General features: G+C 39.2%; 1 protein-coding gene across 3 annotated transcripts in view; it reads left to right on the top strand.

The window, feature by feature from the left end:
- The window catches only part of STK39 (serine/threonine kinase 39), a 103623-nt gene that overhangs the window by 652 nt on the left and 76633 nt on the right, over positions 1 to 26338 (top strand). For 2 of the 3 annotated variants that reach the window (XM_014954432.1, XM_014954431.1), the window contains exon 2: positions 22870 to 22982. In XM_014954432.1, the coding sequence (XP_014809918.1) occupies positions 22870 to 22982 (113 nt within the window). Of the gene's footprint in view, positions 1 to 22869; positions 22983 to 24920; positions 25088 to 26338 lie in introns of those variants that run through there. The other variant, XM_014954433.1, reaches the window with a different exon arrangement.

Genomic DNA, 26338 nt, shown 5'->3' with positions numbered 1-26338 from the left:
CCGGCCCGGCCGAGGGTGCCGCGCCGCCGCTCCGCAGCCCTGCGGTGCATCGTCAGCCGCCGCCCCGGTGGCAGCCGCCGCCCCAGCCCTGACCGGCTGGGGTGCGCTGGGACCCCGGCAACTCTGCCGGTGCGCTCTCGGTGCTTTGTGTGTGTGTGCCTGGGTCCGCCTGTGGATGCGCACATGTGCCTGCATCCGCTTAGATTACTCTGCATTTTTCCGGTGGTTTCACGGGGGACGTAAATCTCACCCCTAGATCTGCTGCTATCGTGGCGACTTCCTTTTAAATTACTTTTTATGTAGCCTATATTAAAACCTTTTCCTCTTCTCCCTCACTGTTTCATCTCGCCCCCCATCTCCTGGTGCCCCTCGGCCCAGCATCCCGTGCCCGCCGGTGGCACGTAAGGCCAGCGGGGGATTACAGCTTCCTTTCACCCCAGGCGACCTGCTTTGGCCCCGGTTTGCTGTGTGGGGTTCGGCCCGCCCGCCGCCCCCCTCCCCACGGCCCTCTGTGTGGGGGGCTTTGGGGTGCTGCGCCTCAGCGCCCTGCTCACGTGTCCGGCTAATGCGGATCAGATGTCTTCAGTCTCCAGCCCCTAACGCTTGGATTGGATTATTTGGAATTTTACTGTGTGAAAAGGTGACTGTCGTTAACAGTGCGTGCGGTGGAAAGTTTTACGTCTCCCAACCTAGGTGTTGCTTGTTGCTAATGAACTACTTCGGGAAAACTTGCTGTTATTTGGGTGTAACGTTTTAAATCTCCAGCAAATGCTGCTGATGGCAAAGGCCAGCTCCAAAACTGTGATCGCTATTCCTTCTGAATGAAAAAAATACAGGAGTCTTGCCTGCTGATGCTGTTGGCTGTCTTCAGTATTACACGTTATTGCTAATTGTTATCAGGCTGATGACAGCCAGAACTGTGTTACTGATCTGGGTTGCAAAGTTGTGTCATTAAGCTTTTTATTTTCCACAGGCAGAAGAAAAATAGTTGAGAAAAGTACTTCCTTAAAATGGGATGGCTCTCTGTTGACCCAGGTGGTGCCGTTGTGTTTCTGTTTGCACTTCCTAGGCTGTGAAAAGGAGGGATGAGGGTTCAGGTGTTCAGGTCCCTGGAGGTGGCTGGCCTGGACCAGGCTGGTGCTCAGCATCAAGCAAGTGCTGCCAGTGAAGGACCCCCACATGAACTGGATTTACTGGCCAGAGGACTTTGTCTTATTCAATTTGGGGAATGGATCTAAATTAGCCAAGTGGAAGTGATTCTATTAGCATAAGGTATATCTTTGCTACGGAGTAAATAGTCCTTTTAAGGTAAAAAAGGCCTCAAAGGTGTTGGATTAATCCTCGTCCAGGGTGTGACATGAGTCATATGAGTTATTTAAGTAGTAGTTATTTTCTGTTGCAGTACCTGTACAATGCCTGGGTGAGAGTTTCATTTAGAAAATCCTTTCCACTTTCTATTTTCTACTTAAAAGCTTGTATCTTTTGATATGTAAAACATACTTCTAATAATTTATGTATAAGCATACATCCATTGTACAGGTAGATGCTAAACTGGAGTAGAAAATAGCTATCTGTAGAGAAACTACTAGTCCTATCTGTGGAGTTACCTACTAGTGCTATTAAATGTTGATAGTATTTCTTTAAAGTGGGTGCCTAGTGAGAAAATTGAAGTCAGTTTGTATTGAATCAGATTCTTGGACACACTGAACTTGCCTGACTTCGGTTGACCTTTCACTAAGCTTAGGTTGCTTACATGACTTTCTCTCAAACTCACTGGGATTTATTTTAGACCACTTGACTTTAAAATATTGTGCTTAGTCAAATATGTCTTCTTTTCATGAACACTTTATATTTGTTTTATATTTATATTATATATATTTGCTTTATATTTATATATATATTTGTTTTATATTTATATTATATATATATTTGTTTTATATTTATATTTAACTTATAGGAGACCCACTATGAGATTAAATTTAGTTTTGGTACTATTGAAAATAATAAAAAACTAAGCAAACACCTGCCACCCCACTTCTTCAAAAAAAACCCCTTTATAAATTCTATGTATTTGACCAAATGTCAAATGGCATAATTTTGGAGATGTTGGATGAATATTGTTGCTTTTAATAAACCTAGTAAGGGATGCTGAAAGCATCTTTTTTATACCTGAGGGTGGGTAGAATGACACGGTCTGAACTTGGTTCAGCAGCAGTTTATATGCATTTCCATCAGCCATGCCAGGGTTAATTGCATTGTGAATGTGAGTAGTTACCACTTTCTGAAACAGAGCCCTTCACCTCTGGAGAGCACAATATACCCTCTCCCTGAGGAGCTGGGCAGTGAGTGTCTTAAGGGATGGGTTCAGTTATAATTGACCTTTCCAAGTTAAATGAGAAAAATAACATATTGAAGCATCTTTGTGGGCTTTGCAGGAGGAAAGGTACACAGGGTAAGGTACACCAGAATGGTTTATCACACCACTTCCCAACTGAATAGGCTTTATATTGTATTGTAACTAAAACACAGATGCAGAATTACTTCAATGGCCTGTTCTCAGGAGCATTTAAAAGTTTTGGTGGTGATCATAAAGTGAAATTCATTGTTAGTCATGGGGGCTGTCTTCAGCCTGTGAGTTTTAGCAAGTTGGAAAAGATCTGCTCTTTTCTGTGTGAGAACACAAACTTTTCGTATTGCTCATCTGTGTCTAGTCAAATGTTATTTTGAAAACTAGGGCCACATTATGGATTTCAAACGATGCCGCTTTTTTTTTTATCTTCTCTCTCTGTTGCTTCCTTCATGATGGTTGGGAGATTCAAGTGCCTGTTAAAGAGAAAATGCTGTCTTTAAGGAGTGCTTCTTATGAGATGTTATTTCATGTTTGCTTTATTTTTAAGGTGGCTAGCCAGTTCTTTGTAAACTCTTGGTGTGCGGTTTCATGATACACTTAATCTGCTCTAACAGGCAGCTGTTGAAAGGATCGCATTGATCTGACAGAGAACTAGTTCTTCTGCTGGGTTAGTTTTCTGTTGGATCAGGTTCCCTGTTTGACTTGCTGCATGATTGATAGATCTGATGCAAGGAAAAGGCTCTTCTATTATTGCCTCTTTTCTGGAGCAGGAAGAAACCGTTCTGATTGCTGTCTGTAAATGTGTAGGTTAGAGAATTAAGAGGAAATTCTTATATTAATTCAAATTTATATAGGCTGTTCCATACATGTACCCATTTGGAAGTTAGAAGGGGATTTCTAATTTAGAACATCCAAAGCAACCTTCCGGTAGGGGTTAGAGATAAGGACTGTGATTGCTTTTAAGGAGAGCCAGATTTAATTTAGTGAAGACCTGGGAGATGTCTTTCTATGATTTTAATGCATTAAGTTAAAATGTGCAGTGGATTTTAATGTATGTGCTGGATTTTTTGGTAAGATGGGTATGACTTAGATTTTAAAAAAAGCTGATAAGAGCAGTACTGTGAGAGATGTTCTTATTCAGTTTCGGTTTATAACCAAGTATTCTGTCTAAAATAACTGAAATAGATTTCTCTGAATTTGTCACTTATGTATGCGAGGTTTTTTTCTCCTCAGAAGCAATAGAAATCTTCGCAGAACAAACATTTAGATGGTAATCAACTTAAAAATGTGAAAATTGAATAGTGTTAAAATTCTATTTTCAAATTTTAATGAGTCCTACATCTCATGGGTGAGACAAAGCAGCATTAAACATAGGTTGTTTTTTTGTTTGGGTTTGTGTGTGTGTGTGTTTTGGGGTTTTTTTTTGTTTGTTTTTAAAAAGGTTTCTGAAATTGATGTAAGAAGTGGCTTTGCCTCGTTTTTGGAAAACTGCGTTGGAGTTGATGTTCTTCTGATGCAATTTAATGTTTGTCAGCCTGCATTGATAATTATGGAAGAAAGAGTGTTACGGAGAAGCAGTGGATTATCTAGTGATTAGGCTGGGTGCTGGCTTTCATTATAAAATTTTATTTTCATCTCTCCTGCTGCAACTGACTTGGAAAATTAATTTGGCTAGAAACCAGCCAGAATTAATTGGAAAATAAAGGGTTACTGCTACCTGATGGATTATCTATATTGGCTGCAACTCATTAAAAAGTTACCTTAGTTGAACTGTGGCTTTCGTCTAGTTTTGCCTTTCTAACTTTGAGCTCAAGAATATCTTGTGGCTTTTTGCCTCATAAGGTGCAGTGTTGCCAAGTCAAATGTGTTGGGATTTTGAGTAGAATGGGTTATCATTCGAGACTGTTCTGCTGATTTTATAGTTCTTATTGTGAGCAGCCTGTGAGCCACTCTCACATTGATGGTTCTGGAGTCGTTGGTGTTTCTGTGGAATGCTATTTACTTTGCTGCTGCATGTGTATTGCTAATGGCTCTCTGTCTGACAGAGAATAGATTCTCCTATTGTTGTTGTTATCAGAATCTTTGGGGAGAGGTATCTGATTATGATGCTCAGGAACTAATGTTCAAGTCTGTAAGCATGGTGTATGCTGTTGTGAAAAGCCTCTCTATAGTTAGAGGTAAAATGACACTTCTATGGTGTTCTGTTAATCAGACGGTTGTGTCTTATTTACACTTTCCAAAATTTCTTACCCCTGTCCTTAATCAGGATTTTATTTTGGGGATTGAGTGGAAAAATACCGTTCAAGGGTTTTCTTTTGCAGTAGTATTTATGTATATGCTGCAAATTAGGTCGGACTACGCTCAGTGAAATACCCCACTGTAGCAACTAAAGCCATGGTAAACTTTGATATTTGCTCTGGCAGAGATTTATTCCAAACCCCCTGTAATTCTTGCATAAGAAACTGCATAATTTGATAAGTAATACTTAACACTATCTAAGATCTTCATGCTGAAGCTTTGTGTAAGAAGAAAGGTGTGCCTGCCTTAATTCTGCTCCAAAGGAAATTCTGTTCCTTACCAATCTTAAAAGTTACCACAGCAGCCTAAGCATGTCGTGCGTGCACATCTTAAATATAGCCTTCATAACAATACATCTGTAGCTTGACAGGAAGAGTTTGTTGTTTTGTAAACTAAAATTTTATGGTTTGGGAAATAATTGTTCAAGATTTTCTGTTAGAAATGTTAAATCCCTATTTAATACTTTTATAAGGAGTGGCTTCTAATTCAGTTGTCAGAGTAAAGATGGTCATGGTGCAATTTAAAAATACCTTGTAGAGCACTCGGAGTGCTGTGCTGCTAATGAGGCTGTGCAGAGCTCGTAGCTGTTAATTATTTGCCTTGTCTCTACATGATAGTAATAGTGTTGGGGAAGGAAGCTCTGTCTTGGCTTTTTTGAACGAAAATGAACTTTCTACACTAGAATTACTCAGATTGGAGAAAAGGCTGTAGTTTTCATTGCTTCAAAGATGTTAAGCTTCGTAAGTGATTCAGTGATCAAACTTTGTTATATAATTCATTGACTTTTAAAAAAAATAACTTATGCAATTGGAATTCAGACTTGTCAGGAAGAATAATTATGTTTTACAAGAACCTGAATGGCATGAAAATAAAGACAATTAGGCGTTACTTGCTTTGGGGTTGTGATTGCAAACAATCAGCAAATAAAGCCTGTTTTAAAGTTAATTTGTTGACTGGAAGGGTAAAGGAGCATGCAATCAACACATCAGGCAGTTGGCTGATGCTATGTAATGATAATTTACAGAAAGTATGATATGCTTTCCTGCTCTTGGAAGCTGCCTACTTTCTATATGCTTGGACCTCCTGTCCCTATGCTTGCTCTCTCCCCCCTCCAAGTTCTTACTACAGATAAAGTCCAAAACTTTGGAGACCTGGGAAGTCCTGGCTCCGCAGGACTTGCTTGAGTGCTAGAAGAGGAGCAGTTCCACTGGTGAGGGTGTGGAAATTTGAAGGAATTGCATGATTTTGATTCTCATTAAGCCTTACAACAGCAAGGCTTTGCATCTTCAAAGTGGGATCACTGCTTGTGACCAGCGTTGTAAGGGTACTTTGATAGCAGGGGCCAAGTTCAGACCTGGGAGAGCAATTTTAGGTTGGGTCATGTGTTGCTCTGAAACAACATTAGAACTGTTTTACTTTTTTTTTTTTTTGTTATTGTTTTGCTTTCAGTGAAGAATCACTTTCCCTTCTGTCAGAGACCAGTTGTTTTTTTCCAGAATCTGCTTGTCAAATGGAGCTTCTCTTTGTTAAACAAAAACAAAACCAAATCTGTTCGGGCTTGAGGGCCAAACACAGTGAGCTCTCAATGCAAAGGAGATGTGGGTGACTGATATAGTGACTACATGTGTAGGCCATGCTTCATTTTTGTGTGACCCTTTTGGTTCTCTCTCGCTGTTTCCCCTTCCTCTCTTCCAAAATAATTCAGAACTATAAGGCAGCAGTAGATAGAAGCTGGTTTTATTTCCAGTAATAATAGCAATTCTTGGCATGTAGAATGAACTTAAAAATCAAGTTAAGTTAGTTACTCGTGTTAACTTCTTGGGTTTGCTGAAGTCAGGGGAATACTGCTGAGCAACAGCAGCAGAGGAGCAATCTGCTTGCAGAATTTGGAAGATAAATATGTCACTAGGAAATTTACTGGTGCCCAAAATTAAAAGCGAGATTTTAAATTATTTTTTTTCCCCTAAAGGAAATAACACTTGACAGAAGTTGATACTGCTTACCCTGTGTAAATAAGTAATTAGTTTGAGTGATTGGATTTTTACTTACTGTTGCCTTTTGCAGCATAGCCTTGCTGGTGGGATGAAATCCTGACAGCTCTGTTAGATTTCACCGTTTCTTGCTAAGTTTGAAGGTCTTTTGGGTGTGCATAAGGGTCACACAGTTGAAGCTTGTGGGTGTAAGAACATTATCATCCAGCAGTGGCAGAATGAAGCCAGGCTGGTATGAAATCCTTGAAAGAAGAATTTGCTTTAAAATTTTTCTTTTTCCTTCTTATATCAGTCTATATCCACACTGTACTAGGTTCTGTGGGGTTGTGCAATCAATGCCGTAATTGAAGTAACTGGTACACGTTGAAAGCTCATCCCCTACCTTCTCTGGTGGGCTTTGGCTGCTGTCCTCCCTTGCCTGCCCTAGGGTTATGTGGTGGCAATGCAGCTCTTCCTTCTCTCTGCCACCTGCTTCCTCCTGCACCGTGTTTCTGGCTGGAGACCGTGCTGTGGCTTTTAACATGTACCTGGGTGACTAGGAGCTCTACGCTAAAAAGATATGAAAGAAAACCACCCACCAAACTCTGCCCTGGGACAGAAAACGTAGTAATGAGAAAAAAGAGGGAGAGTATACAGGGAGAAACAAGCAATTATGTGGTACCTGACAGTGCAGGAGGAACCTATTTTTTCCTGAAACTGCTGGCAAGTCAGAGTTACTTTGAGAGTTGGTTGTCTTTCAGGAGAGAATAGATAGTTGGGGCATGGCAGTAAAGAGGAAGATTAATTTTCATGGAGAAGTGTGCATGCCTCCTGGCATTTAGGTAGACTTTAGTTGAGTAGTGACTGTTTTGTAGAAAGTTTCCATGGCAGTGGTGAGATGCTGACAATGCTGATGAAGGTGGTGGATTTTTAAAGAGTCCCTCTGGTCAATTCTCAGGTGCAGTTTTCCAGTTACTGTTTGTGACACTCCTGCAGCTTGCTCGCGAGAGAAGCTTGGTGAAAAGCCTGAACAGTGTCCTTCCGTGAGCTTTGTTAGCTGCAGTATTAAGTTTGTGGCATTGGTCGAGTTAATATTTCCAGTCCTTTGCCCCTAGATATTTGGCTAGGTATGTGACTTCACCCAGCAGTTTGGTGAAACCCCAGTATGATAAATTAGCAGTCTCCATTAATCCTTTGTCTTTATGATTAACAATTTCTGAATCATTTTATTGGCTTAGTTATTAATGTGGATGTCTGACTGCCTCTGAGCTGTTCTGATCGGAAGTAAAATGTAGGTGAAACTGGAGAATGTTTTATAAGGCTAATCTAATGATTATGTTACACAGATTTTAAGTTGAGCTATGCCAATACACTTAAAGAGAAAAACGGACTAGAAGCATACTAAAAATTGGAAGATGTTTCCTAGTTATGCTTCCAGAAGTAGTGTGAACATATGATTTCGGAGGTCAAAATCAATGTTGAATGTCTGAGGGTTTTCTTAGTTGGAACAGATTCTTTTCATAGCTGTCAGCAAACCGTGTGCCAAGTGTACCTGCTTCAGGGTAGTGCTACAAAAACAGTTCATGTACCAGACCAGAAAAATGTTGTGTATTTACTTGTTGATCATGGTTTCTGTATTGCAAGATCATAAGCTTGAGCTATTGCTTTAGACTTCTGAGACGAAACATACTCAGATTCAGAAGGATCACAATTCAGTTACAAGGTTGCTTTTCCCTTCTCATTTCTCTGGTTTGATGACATTTTATTACAGGGACTGAATTTAAATTTACAATTTATTCTTGTTAGTGTCTTGTGCTTCCAGCCTCCGAGGCACTTCATACTAATAATAAGAACTTCATTAAAATTAGATTAAAATCACCTGATGAAAATTTAATGCTATGATAGCATTTATATTGTTCCAGGTCTTCCATTGTTTCTTGAGAAGCAGGATGAGAAACAGGTGTTTTGCTTGTAGCGTGTGGCCATGACGGGCTTAAATTCTGGCAGGCAGGTTCTGTTGGGGTGAACTAGCTGAAGATGCTTTGTAGCTCAACATTGCAGTATTAATTAGAGATCTTCATGACAGTGCAGTAGCAATACTGCCTTTGTTTTGGTAGATTGCTGTTCTTCATTCTCGGAAGAGAATGATGCACTATGTGGTGACATCCAGAAGACTTGGAAAACATTGCATTCATGGTTTAGAATTGTTCCAAGTGTTTACTTTCAAACTAAATGAGAAACAATAAAATATGCCAACTGAATCAACACTAGCATTTGTTTATAGTGCTGCTTCAGAAATGAACAGTAATTCTCTTTTTACAGTTTTTTTTCCTTTTTCTAGGCAGGATATCTGGTTCAGCATAGCAAATCTTCAATTTATCCTGCTTGCATAAAGTGAAGCAGAGTTAAGCAGATTTAAGCAGATTTCTGTGGAGTTCAGATGATACTCTGGTAAGGTAACTTTTAGTTCCACAGTGAATACCAGGTATCAAGTTTTTGTGTAGTTATGCAGAGCCGTTTCCAGTATGAGTTTTGCCTTCCAAATGTCAGGATTTGTATGTGTATTGAATAATGGTTTCTGTACTGATGATGAAACAAGAGGGAGAATAGAGTGGTCACAGTCCATGTTTCTTTTTCTGAAAATATTTTAACTAAAAATTACATTTTGCAATTTATTTTAAGGGGAAAATATCTGGCCATGGAACATAATAGAGCATTTAAAGATTGTAGTAGAACATATGATAGGAAAAGTGTTTTGTTTTTATTTTGTATTTTATTAGGAAGAACTGATTCTGTATTAGAGGAGTGCTGGAGAAAGAAGTTTTTTTCCTTACATCTGAATTTTGAAGGAAAATTTTTATTTCTGAGTCGGTGTCATGCACCTATATTTGGTATTATAAGATGCAACTGGTGTTGTAGAGTATGATTAAAATTAACTGCTAGGTTAACTTTTTTCTTCATTAATACAAGAAGGTAATTTATTTTGAATTTTTCTTCCTTATAGGTTTTTGTTGTGTAGACAGCTGTAGCTCAAAATAGCTGTTTCTTCCAGATATGTTATTCAGAATACGTTACTCTACGGCTTTTCTTTGTGGTGTTCTGAAAACTCACAGCTGAATGAGGTTTGGGCAGGCAGGTAAGCAGGAGATTGGAAACAGCAGAAAACTTAGCCCTGATGGTTGTGCCTCAGCTTAGACAAACTAAACCTGTTTGAGGAGTCTCACTTAACTGAGTGAGCCTGCACAACTTCAGCATGTCCCTGGCCACAGAAATGATTAAGGGACTGGACCATCTTTCATTTGAGCCTGAGAGCTGGAACTCCAGACCAGAGCAGTCTGGAGAAGAGAAGGCTCAGGGGGATCTTATCAATATGTATAAATATGTGATGGGAGGGAATGAAGAAGAGGGCTCAGTAGTGCCCACTTACAGAGCAAGAGGCAGTGGACACAAATTAAAACCAATTAATCTCAATCTTAACACAAGAAAACTTCTACTGTGGGGGTGATCAAATACTACAACCGGCTGCCTGGAGAGGCTGTGGAATCTCCATCTGTGGAGATACTCAAAACCTGGCTGGGCAACCTGCTTTTGCTGGCCCTGTTGGAGCAGGGGCATTGGACTAGATATCTCTAGATCAACCTTAATGATTCTATGATTTAATGGTTTGAAACAACTTTTGGTGGTATCTTTGTGTGAAAGAGCAGATGGTTGGTTGTGGCTTTGTTCTTTCAAAGAGCGTCTTAACTTTAGGACAAAACTGTTCCTGCTAACAGAATGGCAGATTTGTAGAATATTTGTGAATTACAAATTGGTTCCACATTGGAATTTCATTAGTATCTTAGTTGTGTCTATGTCTGTAAGTTTCTGGTTAAATGGGAGCAGATAAAGGGAGTGAATCAGTTATTGTTGACACCTTCACAAAGTATTTGTGTTTGAAATTTTACTTTGAACAAGATACAAACTAGTTCCATGGATGAAACATCCTACTCATCCTTGGTTTTTTAAAATATCTGAAGATTGGTCTGAACCATTACACCTTTCATGGGTTAGAGCATGTTTCTGCTGGAGCAGAACTTCCAGTTCAGGTTCTCCAAAAGGAGTTTGTTTTGTACTCTCGAGAGCCACTCTGCAAAGCAAACTAAAGCTCTGTGAGGAAGATTGAGAGGATATTCACTTAAAAACTGCCCTGTTTGGTCAAAACCAAAATACAAACATGCAGGCAACCAAATAGTAAGAAGTACAGGTTGGTGTTCTTTTTTGATTTTTCCCTCTAACCTCAATTACTTTATCCTCTGTCAGTTATTTCTCCATTTTTTTTGTACTCTCTGGAAATTCTTAATTTCTCCTGTCTCTGATGGGGGGCTTTGCCTTTGAGCAAGAACTGCATCCAGGTACATGTATTTCTAAATTTCTTTGTTGGTCTTTTTAATACTTGAAGTATTACTGCAAAGATTTTCCTGTGCAACTCTTGTGCTGACCGTTCACTCTAGACATTTGAAACAACACATTTGGATACAAAAAATTCTAACGGAAGAAGCTTTCCCTTTCTCTTTTAGATAAGCTTCTTTGGTTTAAATTGAGATTTATTGCCCAGTGTTCTTTTGTTGAGCAGCTGACTGAATGATAAGGAAGTTTATTCTAGCAGCTTTTCAAATGAATGTAGAAAAAAAAGGTACTTCTTGTGGTACATGTGTCTGAGTGAAGTGTTTATGCTTCTTCAGATCGATGAAGGGAAAATGAAATGCCCCTGCTGGTATGCTTTCTGGAGGGCTAATTAGGTAGAGGTAGAGGAAGATCTCCCAGATTTCTTGTAGAAACCCCCTGTTCTACAAAAGCCCTTGAGAATTTGCTTTTTCTTTCTTATAACGGATAGTTTGAAATCTGTGATTTAATTTTTTTTTTTTTTTTAAAGTGTGTAACAAAGTATAATGTGAGTAATGATGTGAAAAATGCACTTTTGGATTTATCTGGGAAGAATAAATTTATTATGCGAGCAAAATTCACCTAGTTTTATAAAACCCTGTAAAAATAGAAACTGTCAAGACCTCTTACACATATTTCAAGGTTTTTTTTCCTGCGTAACACTGAACGACAAGAAAAAGTTTAAATTTATTTTTCCTGCGTAACACTGAACGACAAGAAAGTTTAAATTTAAAAAAAATAGTGAACCATGTTAGGTCATCGATGTAGTCTTTGACCTAACCACAACATATTAAACCAGCAAGAAACTGTCTCTGTTTTATGCAGATGCTCTTTTGTATGGCTTTTGGTTCTGTGAATTTGATTGCAAGTTTTTGGTACAAATGTAAGTAAAAAAAAAAAAAAAAAATTTGAAAAATTCTGAATACAGAGGCTTACATTATTACCTGAAAATCTAACCTACATTGTGAAGATGAATGGAAAATAACATGGCAAAATTCATTTTAGCCTTTCTAACAAGTTCTTAAACCAAGTTGTGTCCTTCCCTTCTACTCTTTTTCACCCCTTTTGTTGGGGAAGTGCAGAATGGGTATGGGTTTTGGTTGGATTCATTCACATCCGCGTTTCTCCTGATGCAGGATGGCCCCGGTGTAGCTGTACCATGGCAGCCGGCTCCTGCTGCAGCGTGCCAGCGGGCGGCTGTGCGGCACAGCTGTGCTGCCCCTCAGCTGCCACCGCAGCGGAAGCGTGGGTGAAAAAGCCTGCTACGAGCTCTTTGGCTGCTACTTTTTCTGTTTCTTCTTCCCCAACACATTTGCAGTGTGATTGAAGTTGGATTTTTTTTTGTGTGTGTTTTGCAGGAAGCCAGCTCAGATCTGATTACAAAACTAATGTTAACTGGTGAAGGGCTCGGGTGCTTCAAAGCTTTCCTTCCCCCTATCTGTCTTGTGAACTAGTTTAACAGATAATAATAAATCTTACATATATGTGCAAGAGTCAAGAGAAAGGCCAAGCGTCCTTTCAGAGAACCTTTAAAGATGGTCTATACTCCTGCCAGCATATTCTTTTCCATAACCTAACCTAATGACAACCTAACAGAGTAGATCTTCCCTTTTTTCCTCTACAGCATATTCTTTTCCATAACCTAACCTAATAGAGTAGATCTTCCCTTTTTTTCCTCTGTGCTGCACTCAATTGGATTTATTTAGTTAGTTAATTACTTTTCATCATGACTAAAGTAAGGTATTTTTTAAAATCTTTTTAAGTAATGGACTGTTATGTCTAATGGTACTCATTGTTCATAGTTAGTTAATTACTTTTCATCATGACTAAAGTAAGGTATTTTTTAAAATCTTTTTAAGTAATGGACTGTTATGTCTAATGGTACTCATTGTTCAATGGCACAGGTGTCTTCTAGCCCATAAGTTTGGTGAATTTACAAGTTACCTTTATACACTGATGTGAAAATGGGAGGCATTTTAGGCATTCATTAGGTAAGTACTGCTAAGCAATCTTCTTGCTCTCTGATTTGATACATGCTATTTCTTGATGGCATTGAAATCCCAATTGCTCTTCTGCAACTTTTGTAAATTTGAGTTACATTAATACTGAAACAGAATCTGGTTTATTTTACTCTTATCCATAATGCCTTGTATCACTTTTTTTTTTTGTCTTACCCTCTATACAAGCGGCCATTGTTAACGTGATTGAGAGGAAAGATGATTCCAGGTATAGAACTTGGCTTTTCGCTGCTGAGTTCAGTTTCATAGTCTTTAATTCCTTAAGCTCTTAATGAACTAAATTCATAATCAATAACAATTGTGGAAAAATCATAGTGGAGGGATTACAAATGGACTAGGCACATGAAGTAATGATAAGATACCTCAAGCAGACCTGAAAGCCGTGGAACTTGTGAGGAAAACCTAAGTTCTGCAAACTGAAACAGAAGTACTTGCTTTGCACTTCACATTTGATGACCATCCAAATTCATATATTGTAGGTTTTAAGTAGCATATTTTATGAGAGATTCAGTGTATTTTGGGTTCAGAACTGAATGGTGTTAGGTTGTTTACTTGTTTGTTTTAGGATCAGCTGTATTTATTAAGTTGTCTCTGTGTGTGAATTGCTCCCTTCCATACCCTTCTTTTTTAGCACATATAAGCAGGATAACTTTCTGGTGTGTGAGAAGTAAATTCTGCTAATAAGATTGATTTACTCCCAAAATTCTGTTCATCAAGCTTACCAGTTGTCACCTGACACTAAGGGGAAAGATAGGTTAGTACCATTTATAAGTAGCCTAATACAGAATTTAAAATGTAAATTATGATTTCTAATCACCTAAGGTATACACAATTTATACTACAACTTCTAATTTCTAATCACCTGGACTCTCTGCAGGTCAGATCTTGATACATGTTTTGCTGTATCAATATAACAATCATTATTGAGACTTGAAAATTATGTAAAAGCATGAGAGGCGGTCAGTCCTTGGGAGAAGCAGATGATGATGGAGGCATCCCTGGCCACCAAGGGTGCAGCAGCTCGCATCCAAGTTCCCTGCTTAAGACTTGTGACTACTTGATTTTACGGACGGTGCTCTGGGTGCTGTTATGCTTCCCTATTCTGTGATGGGGTCATCCCCACCAGCAGTTTGGCTGGGTGCCTTGGCCTTCAGGGCCAGTAAGGAGGGGAGTAATTGGCCTAGCGCCCAGGAATCTTGCAGCCAGTGAGGGGTGGGGAGGGAAAGAAGAAATCTGCTGCATTTGTCTATTTGGTTCACATTCGTAGGACTTTTGGGGCCTGATAATAAGGGGAAAGGGAATCAATATGTGACCTGCTCAGTCACAGAGAATGGCTGTTTGCCTTATAAAATGGTGTTAGTTATGCAAACTTCATTACCAGGGGTCGGGAGCAGGGGTCACCAGTCTTACCCTGACACCTCCACAAGGCAAATTCCAGTTCTGATGACTGCAAATTCTGAAACAGTGGTGATTGTGGATTTTTTTTTATACAAACATTTTTCACTTATAAAAACACTTCTTATGAAGATTTTTGAGATGTGGAGCAGAACAAAAGAAATTTAATCTTAGGCAGTGTTAGTAATATAGGGTTTGCCTAGACAGTCTAATTCGGGTTGCTGTAGTTCTCTTTCAACTTCTTTATTTAGACAACTCATCTATTTTAAATGACAAGTCAGGGAGAAGATAACGCCTGCTGAAAGTAGACTGCTTTTGTTTAGGTTTTCCTTACCTGCTGTGGTGCTGACATTTCCTTGACGTGTATTGTTAATGGATGGGAAGATGCTCTCATGCCTGATCTGGAAATGTACCAGGCTCCCTGTGAGCTCTGTGACTAGAATGTAAGAGGACTCAAGGCCATGGAGTACTTAGTTAAACGATAATTTTGGTGATGACACACACAGATGGGCATTAAACTGCCTGGATGTTTGGCATCACTCCAATTTCCTTTCCAACGCATCTATGCCTTTCTTTCAGTGTCAAGTACCAAGGTGTTTTTGGAGTATGTGTAGCTTCCTATTCAACGACAGGCAAAATCATAGAATGGTTTGGGTTGGAAGGGACCTTAAAGACCTAGTTCCAACCCTCCTGCCATGGGCAGTGACACCTTTCTCTAGACCAGGTTACTCAAAGCCCCATCCAACCTGACCTTGAACACTTCAGGGATGGGGCATCTGTAACTTCTCTGGGCAACCTGTTCCAGAGTCATACCACTCTCACAGTAAAAAATTTCTTCTGAATAGCTAGTCTAAATCTACTCTCTTTCAGTTTAAAACAGTTACCCTTTGTCCTATCACTAGATTCCCTGATGGGGAGAAACATTGTGGTTACTGTCTGTTCCTGCTTCACGGATTCATGGATTTGACAGAGTTGGAAGGGACCTCTAGAGATCATCTAGTCCAACTCCCCTGCTAAAGCAGGAACACCTAGAGCACATTACTCAGGACTGCATCAAGGCAGGTCTTGAAAATCTCAAAAGAAGGGGACTCCACGTCTTCCCTGGGCAGCCTGTTCCAGTGCTCTGTCACCCTCACCATAAAGAAGTTCTTCCTCATATTTGAGTGGAACTTCCTATGTTCTAGCTTATACCCATTGCCCCTTGTCCTATCGCTGGACACCACTAAAAGTTGATTCTCAACTTTGTTAGCACCTTATTTTACCAAAAAGATTTGAATTCCTTTGTAGGTAACCTCTTCAAAAAAAAGGGTAGGAATGTGTTTTTTGTCATGCACCTTGTGTTATTTTTTGATTGCTAATGCTAAAAGTTTTCCAGTGTTGAAGCATGGGGCTGTCAGGTAGGTTGCTAACCATGTCTCCTGCTGTGGTGTTGTCACTTTGAACACTAATCATGTTAGTGTGAGGGGATAAAAACCATGCTCTACTCTATATATGGAATATTGGATTGGAAAACTGGTAAGGGAGCTGGGATACTGACTGTCTTACTACTGTAGCTTCAAAGGCAAGCAAGACTGTGCAGTATGTGACATGACTGCATGGGGTAACAGAATGGGTTTCTCTAGTGGGGAGGCATGGCTTTATTTCTACCAGGCTTCAACAGGATGTGTGATCTTGATCCACCTGGAAGTTACTGATTTTCCCATATGCCTAACGAACGCAGCAACTGTATTTCTCGTGGTTCTCTCATGCTGAGTTTTAGCATGGCACTTCTTGTCAGACTCTTGGGAGAGCTGGGATGGGAGCCGAGGGAGGGGGCAGTCGTGAGGTGGGAGGCAGTAGTGGGCAGAGCCTCTGTTTTTCTTTCCTCCCTTTCCAAACTGTGTGCTTGTTGCCAGGTTTACTTGAATCCCCCAAACACAGTTAATGGTCACCCTTGGACCTTGAATCTTGGTGTGTTGATGGCATTGTACCAAGCTGTCAAGTGCTGAGCTCTTTATGGCCGCAGGCAGCAGTGTCCTTACCAAGAAAGTGTCTGAAAGCAGAAAGCCATCAGTTAGGCTGATAGTTCATTTCAAAGCTGAACACAGTCACTATTAAAGAAACCTGTGTCTGATCTAAATATATCTGGTTTCACTTTCTGGCCACAGATTTCTTTAATGCCTTTGTCAGTCAAAGTTCTTTTAAAATTCTTTGAACCATGAGTGGTGGTGTCAGCTGAATATTTTTCAGATAAGACAGACATATCGGAAGAGTTGCTTCAATGTCGTGTGTCTGGGCTCATCGGTGGAGAGAAGGATGACTTTTACATTTTCCAGATCATCGGTATAGGTTCTCCACTTTCTTGTACAGTATTGATTTGTCTCATTTCCTGAATAATTAATTTGTGATTGATGCTAGAAATCTCTGTATTCAAGAAGGTTGATTCCTGTTACGTGCTTTTGGCAGAAGAATTTCTTTATTCTGTTATACAGATTTGACAGAGAGGAAGTTGTAACACAGTACTGCATAGAAAACCTCTAAAGATTTTCTATAATTTATCTAGCCAAAACATCTGATGTAACCATTCCTTTTACTATTTTAGTGAGGGGGAGGGAAATAAAGAGGTCAGTTCAAAAAAATCTAATCATTCCTTCTGCCTCTGTTTTTCTGGTATGTGGTGTTTTATTGCTGATTGGGAATCCCCCGCCTTTTTTTTTTTCTTAATGGAGAATATGATGTCTGGTTAATGCTCAAGCTTGTTGTATCTTAACCTTGGTACAGGTTGGCTCAATGCTTGTATATGAATTCTTTTGTAGGTAGATTTTCTATAATGCATAATTATTTTGATATGGATATTTGGGATACTTCTCTAAGATTTCAGTGGGATCACAGACGTATTTGTGGACCTTTATCATCTTTGGAGAGTTTGAAAAGTAGTACGGCATAAGCTAAACCTCATAGATTTTGTGTAAGCTCCTCTTCCACAAAAAGGTAAATACAGCAATTGAATAACCCAGTGATTCTGTAGCCATAATGTCCAACTGCAGAACAAATTCATTTTGTGTAACTCCATGAAGAATTAATGAGATTAATTTTTGAATGATGAAAATGCAGAAGTAGCAGTTCTATGTATGCGTGTAGATTTCATAAAACTCTTAATGTATTTTAAGTGAATTATGTGATAATCCTAATGGCTAGGATAAACAAAGTGGTATCCAAATGAGTTATAAGGGGAAAGATTAAGAACATTAGGAACACAAAGTGGTCAGGAATTGCTAGTAAATTGTATTTACGTGGTTATCCTCAAGTTCTTAAGAACACAAGCATTTATGTTGTGTGAAGATGGAGAGAAATCATGAGTTTATTTTCTGTGAAGAAGTTCAGTTTCAGAAAGTTTCGTTGTTTAGTATGGTGGTCTAAATGAGCCTTAATAAGCTGAATTATAACTTCTTCTTAAACAATGGAACTAACATGAAAGAAAATGAATAATACCAAAAGATCTCTTGAGTATTGTGGGGTAAAAGCTAGAAACTGAAAGAAATTTAAGGTGCTTGTTTTCTGTTTCTTAACTGTAAGCGTTGCTTTGCCACCAACAGAATCGATTCTTTTGAGACTGAAGAGACTAGTTCTGCTGCCGTGGAATATGTCGAAGTACCAATCAGTTCATAATGCATACGCAGTAATTCTGGGAATATGCTACACGATATTGCATGCAATATACAGCATATGCAACATAGCTTTCAAAGCTTGCATATAAGCACAGCTGCTTTGTATGTTACATAAAGAAATCCCACACGTGTTTATGAGTGCAAACCTAACCTAGGCTGCATTTGTGCAGGCACAATTTGTGTGCACAAGTGCATTCTGCTCTATGCAAAAGAAGTCCTTCCATTACACTCCATGTGGGCTGCATTTAAGAATTATCTAGGTGACTCTGTTCTTCAGAATTGGACTGTCTAAGAGATTAAATAAAAATACTTTCATAGCTGCTTCATCTATTTTCATAGATTTTATTCTGTTTAGTACTGGCATTTTTTGTAGACAATTACAATTTAGTCTTGGATTTGAGGATGGCCTAAAATTTGTGTGTGCTAATCAGCTACATTTAATAGGAGGTTTCTATATGTTGGGGGAGCAGAAGAGCTGTGTAAAAATGCAGATGGTATAGGTCGGTATGTAAGAGTTTGTATAGATTCTGAGATAAGGTATTTAGTGTTCTCCAGTTATGTTTGCTGTCTAACTCTTCAGATACCTAGTCAACGAGAAAGCTTATCGTTACCAACAGATTACATCTCCCTCTTCTGAAATTAGGTAGAAGAGCCATGGGGCTGGGGAAGGCATCTTTAGGTGGAGTGAAGGGGCCTCATGAATGCAGTAATCTTTAGAAGAGGTTTGTGTTGGAGTACTGTAGAGTAACAATAAGCTACTTTAAAAAAAAAAGACTTGGTAAATCATTCTAGGATAATGAGGTTACTGACTTGTTTTTGAGAAGAAGATTGAAAGGAATACTTCTAGATATATTTTGAATAGAGTTACTGTGCAGTGATGAATGAGTGGAAAGTGTCAGACATTTATTCATAACAGGGAATAAATGAAGTGTCACGTGCATGTATGAAGAAGGATGTGTAAGTGATATGGTCCAGCCATCCCACCTGTCATTTTGAGTCTTGGCTAGTGGAAGGTAAATAAACTGAAAATGTTTATGTCAGTTGTTGACCACACTTGTTTGAAGATCCTTCTTTTCTTTGCCAGATGGAGACAGGTTCTGCAAGGGTTAAATTCCTGTTTGGTTTTTGTTTTTGTTTTTGTTTTTTTTCCAAGAAGGAAAAATACCTTTATGCCAGATTTAGAAAAACTTGAAGGAGTTTAGTCAGATAAGCTTAAATCCTGGATGACTATTTGTGTTTGTGGGAGTTTCATGTGCTTTTGATGAAGCATGTGCAAAATGGAATGCAGAATACTACTTTTAGGTTATATTCTTTCAGAAGTGAAGTGTGGCCGTATGTAATAGCTCTTGAGAAAGTTTCTATTGCATGAACCCAAATAGCTAAAAGCAATTCTAATGGCTGTGCTGCACTGAGGGCAGGATAGTAGGGAGTACATGGTTCATAGCATGAAGGAACAGGTTGGCTGTAAGGGCACGCTCACACTAGAGAGAGGGATGGCAGCAAAAAACATGAATACAAGACGAAACTGATTTGTTGCCTGTTGTGAAATGGGAATCGTAGGCATCTTCTTGTGGACTGAAATGGTGTTATTTCACTGCTAACTTTTGAAATTGGCAAAGGGGACGTGTCTGTAGCAGGAGAACAACTTTTCCAGTAGTGGAAAAAACCCACCGTTCTTACAAAGCTGGCTGAGTTTAACTTCTGGTAATCCTTTGTTTTGTTCTTCTGCAGGAGACAGCTGGATGTAAAGGCTTCGTGGTTTATCCAACCTGAGCTTTCATTACACTAGATCAGTTTTCTATACAGACACTGGATGCTAAAACCAGTCTGTGCTTTAGTTGTGGTGTGGTTAGTTATGTTCTCTGCTGTGATGGTTAGGTTTTGGGAGGCTCGTACGGCTCAGCATACCTGAATAAGTCATGCCTTCTGACAAGGAAAGGTTGACTGTAATCTATTCTATGCAATTATTTTCTGTGACCCTAATTTGTTATGCTAAATGGTTGTCTGTGACAATTTTGTTTTCCCTGTATGATCGTGCATTACTTGTGGAGTCCGTTACCTCTTGCCTGAAATGCTTACCCGGGTAGTCCTCTAGAACACTTCACATTTCTACTTCTTCAGTAGATTAGAGAAGTGCATCTCTATATTGACACAAAAGGAGTTTTCTGACCAAACAGGAAAGCTGCAGATTTTCCTTATCTTTATCCCTGGTTGTTCACCTTGTAAGCCTGAGGAGGAGAGGGGAATATCTTTTAAGAGGAAGGAGGCATATATCCACTGAGTGCCTGGCTCCTGCTTCAGTAATTGAAACTGCTTTTTCAAATGAGTTTTATACGTAGACCCATTGAGAATGCAGGCTGCACAGATGCCTTCGCTAGCAAAATATTACATTGTGTTGAGTATTCAAAAGGCAGGGGAATGAAGAAACTAAGGTAGATTGGCTTTATTCTAAACAGAAAGCTTTTTGCATTGTCAGTGCATCATATTCTTGTGGTGAAGAATATCCCACTGCAAGTCATCTCTGTCTGAGGTGATGAAAACACAGGGAAATGCACTGAAAGGCTTCTCATATAAATAAACTCGAACTCTAGTTTATGTCCTAAAATCTCGCATCTTGTCCTGTTTCAGTAGGCAAAAGAGGAAGAGATCTTCAACTTGTGTATAAGGATGGCTAAGGGTTAATTTTGCAATAAAGAGTTTTTAATATTCTTTGATTTGGGGTCTCACAAAACTTAAGCAAGTGATACAGTGGGGTGGTGGGGTGGGTTCAGGAATGTGACAGGATATTTTTTTTTTTTGGTAACCTAATTTTTCCAAAATGTTTTGAAATGTTACTGTCATTAACTTGGGGAAGCAGTCAGGATTTCATCTTGGCATTGGCTGCATGTGTGATTTTTCTCTTTGTCCCTTATCTAGCCTTTGTATATGAATATGTTTTGAAAGTGAAGATCAGTTTTTTTCCTACAAGTAGATAAAACCACTGGCATACATGAAAAAGATACATCAAGGAAAATCTTGGTCTTTTTTCCTGTATCCCTAATAGCTAAAAATTTGATTTCTTCCCCCTGCCTCAACCTGCAGTTGTGTATCCAAAGTAACAAGAGAATTTGTGTCTCAATATCTACTGAATGAGAACTTCATTGAAGTGATGTAGATGAGTCTTACTTGAGCTGAATTGTGCTTACTTGGTGATTCTTTCCTTAAGATGTCTTGTTTAATTTTTAAACTCTTTCTTAATTCTTTTATTACTTATATTATTGGAATTTTTAAAGGCTTTATTCTGTAAGCAGACTGAACAGGACATGTCAATATTTGTCTGTGACCGCATCCTGCAAAAACATGACTGGTTTGTCCAAGATGAGCTCAGAATTTTGTAATGAAATTCATACACTGAATTAAAAAGCTTTGTGATTTGAGTGAAAACGTCATGTGAACAAACAGTATGTGAAAATAGCTAAGAAAATAGCAATTAAAACGTGGACAATAACTTTCAGTCATGAGGTATTGTCGGTGCTGTTTTCAGATGTGCAGAGGGAAAAGCTCTCAATTGTTCTTAAGTCGGCTGGTAACTGAATCCGCGTTTGTAGAGCTTGACAACAAAAGGCTTTTTGTTCACAATTTGTATTCATCTAGGACATGCCAATTACTGAGCATAAATAGAACACGGTGTATGAGCAGGCCAATATAATGTGTTGCTCAATTCGTGACTTACCAGAAATCCATAATTTATATTAAAATAGTTAGAATTACAGGTAGAAGCTACTCGTCAGGGGATTTCTGCATGAATGAGCATGATGTAATTAGTTTGAGAAGCACACACTGCTGCATTTGATGTGGCAGCAAGATGTGCAACCTGGGCAAAACTCTTTCTGAATATTACTTGCAATTATATAATTAATTTAGCAAGACAACACTGACTGGGGCAAAGGCAGTGGGTGCTTGATAAAGCAAGCAACAAGACCTTTTTACTCTTGCTATTTCCAAATAAAGCATACTAAAGAAAACTATTCTAATACTTTCCCTAAAATTTGTTCAATTCCACCAAGCTTTGTTGTCAGTGTAGCTGTATGACCATATGTGATTTTTTTGTGTCAAGTAAGCACGACTGCCTTTCTTTGCTGGGACATTTAGCAACGTGTGTCTTATTGTTGGTATGATACTTGTGCCTCCCATGCCTTTTACAAGAATCAGCATGCTTTTTGTAGGATGTTACCTTAATCGTGATGAATGAGCAGGAACACAGGTGAAACTGTATGTTTGGCATGTACAGTTTTACTGATGCTTTTCTGTTTGTTGCACAGTGGGAATAAAAACCTGGTTAAAAAGGGACTGACGTTAAAGAACAGAAAGAAATAACATTTGATCAAGTACACTCTCCCTGCTCGTCTGTGTAATGTTTTTAATTTTGTTAACTGTGCAAGTCATGTTCTTGATTAAAACACGTGTGTCCAAAACCAAAAGTGTAATGGTTTCCAAGCCATATGAAATGCATTGACGTGGCAGGTGTGACTTGATAAATGAGCATGTCATTTTAAGTTGTTGGCTCAGGAATTTTTTGTGGAGTACGCAACAGAAACTTTGAGGGTTTTCTTCTCCATTTGGGAGGTGTGCAAACGTTCTTGCTAGTGGAAAGGTATGCATGTGGGGAAAGCACTGAAGAAGGGTAAACAGTCAATTTTATGTTCTTTGTCAGTGTGCGGTTCTTATGTTGATCATTGGTTTAAACTTCTATTATATTAAGACTGTGTCCTTTTTTTGCCCTTTTCCAGGTAGTGGTGCTACAGCAGTTGTCCAGGCAGCGTTATGCAAACCCAGGCAAGAACGTGTAGCAATAAAGAGGATCAACTTAGAAAAATGCCAAACCAGTATGGATGAATTACTTGTAAGTAAATCAGAGTGGAACATAGTACATGGAGACTATCTTTTGGATTTTGGTTTTTGCTTGGCACAAGAATAAGGGTAGAATTTTATGCAGGATAATAGTGAGAAAAGGATTTGAAAATAATTTGTAAAAAGTATGCCCTTTCCCTAAAAATATATTTTACTTTTGTATATTCTCTAATGCCACAAAAACAGGAATTGCAAATTTGAATCTTGAGATAACCAGCTGTTGGTAACTGTGGGAAGAACCTTACCCCTTGCTTTCTGGAGACTCAGTTTTCAAGAGATTACTGTCTGGTTGTCTATCTTTTCTTAATGACAAGGAAAGATACATTTTCCTTTGGTTAAACACTAATTAAAAATATAAAAGTAAAATTTAGTAGGTCTTCTTAAAATGTCAGCACCAAAACATGGCAAAATCTACTTGTTGAATCATTTTGTAATAATAACTTTTGAGGGGAAAAGTAGGAAGGGCTACACTGCCATCTACACAAGGAAACTCTTGTTAAAGCTAATAACATGCATTTATCTGATAGGCCAAAAGAAGCCATTTGAGGAATGCTGTTTGTGTGGGTCACTGATCAGAGGAGGACGGGCCTTTTGTCAAAGGGACTGCAGGAGTTTTTCCTCTGCGCTGGTTATGGCAATCCAGATGAAGTCGCAAAGAGCTGTTAAAAAACAAAACCTGTTGCTTTCTAATGCTCCTAGTCAGGTGCTTATAAGACTAATGCATATTTATATATAAGCAGCATAACAAGAGTTGAAGGACACAAAACCATTCTAAAAGTGAGAACGCTCTCTTCTGTTCCACAGGTTATACTACTGCCTAGAGACTGTGGGCTTTTTCTAATACAGAAATTCCTGCCTCTGAAGGAAATGATCTCCTCAGCAGGGAATTACCAGTGCAAAAGATATCTTGAATTTGATACAGAGGGTATGGTCCATCCAGTTTCTTCAGATAAAATGACTTGTTTACAGTGGAGGACCCAAAATGTTCTTCGCCTGGTGATTCATGGCATTCACCCTCAGTTTATGTAACAGCTTTTATGGGACGACATTGTTGTGTTTTTTTTTTTTAAAGGGGATTATGGTAGTGGAAGTTACCTCTGAGGCTTCTGTAAACTAAAAACTCAAAAGATAAATTCTGAAATGTGTTTAGAAAGAGACCAGTCCTAGGTGAGATGCTGTGCATGATATGTTAACATCTACAGCCCATAAGGAACATATCTATAAAAGCAGGAATATTAATAATTGTAACATAAAATGGTTAAAAATTGATCTTTTTTGATTAGAATTTGAATTAATAGTGGCAATTAAGAATTAAAGTTACAACAAATAAAAACAGACAAAACTGCCAAAAATCTGCAAGAGATATCCAGGTGGTCTGAAGAAATGACTGCGGTTTGTTACCAGCTTGTACAAAGTTACATTAGCAAGGGCTTGAGTATCTTTACTGCTGACATGTCTCCACTGTCTGCCAAATAACACAAAAGGTCTTGAATTTCTGGTCCCATATTGCTTTCTTTTGGTACAAAGATAACTGTCCATACCATCGTTTTAATTTTTTAACCTAAGTCAATTTCTGCTTTTCTCTGTTTAGATTTTGTGTTTTAGGAGGGGAAAGAAAAAAAAAAGACCATGTATGTTTCCTTTTGTATGGGCATGCACACATAAGCCATGCATACACATATATACTTATTTTTCTGTGAGGAGAAGTGTACTTGCTCTGACTCAGTTCTAATAGATTTTAAAATTTTGTTTAAAAAATAGGGATCTAAATCTGGGAAAGGGCATCATTGACCTTCAGAAGTCTTATTACAACTGTATTAACATTTTTATTTCAGTTGATAATACTTAGAATGCTTCTGTGTTTTGGGTTTTTTAACATAATTTTTTGAGTCTGCTCAGTTTTCAATCGCTTGTTTTTCTGATCAAACAGTTTCCATTGGCACAGGGATGTTCTAAAACTCTGTCTGCCCTCTGAACATGCTGTTTTGTAAAATCCTGCTGCTGAGTGCTTATGGATGGTGTGCAAAGGCACCCTTTGGAAATTCTCAGCTGTGTGGCCTTCAGAGAAGTGGAAAATGCAGCAAGCCTGGTGCCCACGTAAGCAGACTTTGGGCCAGTGTCAATTAAAATAGAAAGGCAGTGGGGGAGGGAGTTTAAATAATACTAAGGTTACACAAACTGCCAAACTCCTGAAATTCAATACTCTGTTTCCTGCAATGTCCTGTGTTCTCACTATTGTAAGCTAAATGTAACTTAACCCCGTGAGCCCAGGAAAAAAGTTCCTGTCCGTAGGGTTGTCCTGACATGGGTATCTTCCCCCATCCCCTTACCTTCGTTTTTTTAAAACAAACAAAAATCTCAGCACTGCAAACCAAAGAATATGATATAGAATGGCTTATTTGATTGAACATTTGTTTGTTTGCGTTTCTGCTGTGGAGAGCCCTTCCAGGCAGGAGGAGCCCCTCGTGTCTCATGCCCGACCCCTCAAACAGCCGTACCCCGGGGGAAGCACCCACCGAGCGGTGGCACCTGCCTGGTCGCTGGGGTCCGGCCCCGGCCCCGCGGGCGCTGCAGCTGAGCACCAAAAGGAGCCATCTCACAGTTGCTTATTAACTGTGTCACCCACCTGCCCTTAGGCTGACACACATTCCTGTGCAGCTGCTCAGTGAAACCGGATCGGGACTAACCTGGCCGAAAAGAAGTTAGCTTTTAACCTGGGCATATTTCCTGATGCAGTGCACAAATGCGTGTGCTAGTGCGGGGGGGGAGAAGCAGAGGGATGAGGGAGAGACTTTGGGTTTTTAAGTGCCATTAGGGCTTTGGTGCTGTCAAGCTGATGCTGGCAGACAAAATATTCAAAACACTTCCCAGTTAAAGCTTATGAAGCTTACCACAGTCAAGTAGTTACGTTTTTGCAGTATTAATGTGTGAGTAAAATAGATGAGCTGTATTTTTGCCCAGCAGTGGCAGGTAGACTTCTTGAGCCATTGTTGTATTGCCAGCATAGGAAAACAATAAAACAATATAAGAAATGAAATAGTAATAAAGAGTGGGAGAGTTACGGTTAAAACTTGGTATGGATAGCTGAATTAAGAACCTTAAACCTCATGTTAAAGCTGACATTTCTGCTGTGAAAGGGAGGTATGCCCCACATAAATTTCTTCTGTTTTCTACCTCCTGTCTTCCGAGTGGGGGACACTGTTTTGCAAATTGCTCGGTTATTCGGGCTCATTGCATGATTATCCAGGCTGTCATTCTTCTGTGGTTCAGGGCTCAGAAGTTGTCTAGGGAGGAGGGCTTTTGACCACAGGACTAGCTGAAATGTGTGTCAAACTACAGCCTGACTTA

This window comes from Calidris pugnax, unplaced genomic scaffold (genome assembly GCF_001431845.1).
Source record: "Calidris pugnax isolate Ruff unplaced genomic scaffold, ASM143184v1 scaffold103, whole genome shotgun sequence".
NCBI lineage: Eukaryota > Metazoa > Chordata > Aves > Charadriiformes > Scolopacidae > Calidris > Calidris pugnax.
The sequence above is the reverse complement of the archived record's forward strand: the minus strand, read 5'-3'. Positions and strand labels throughout refer to the sequence as shown.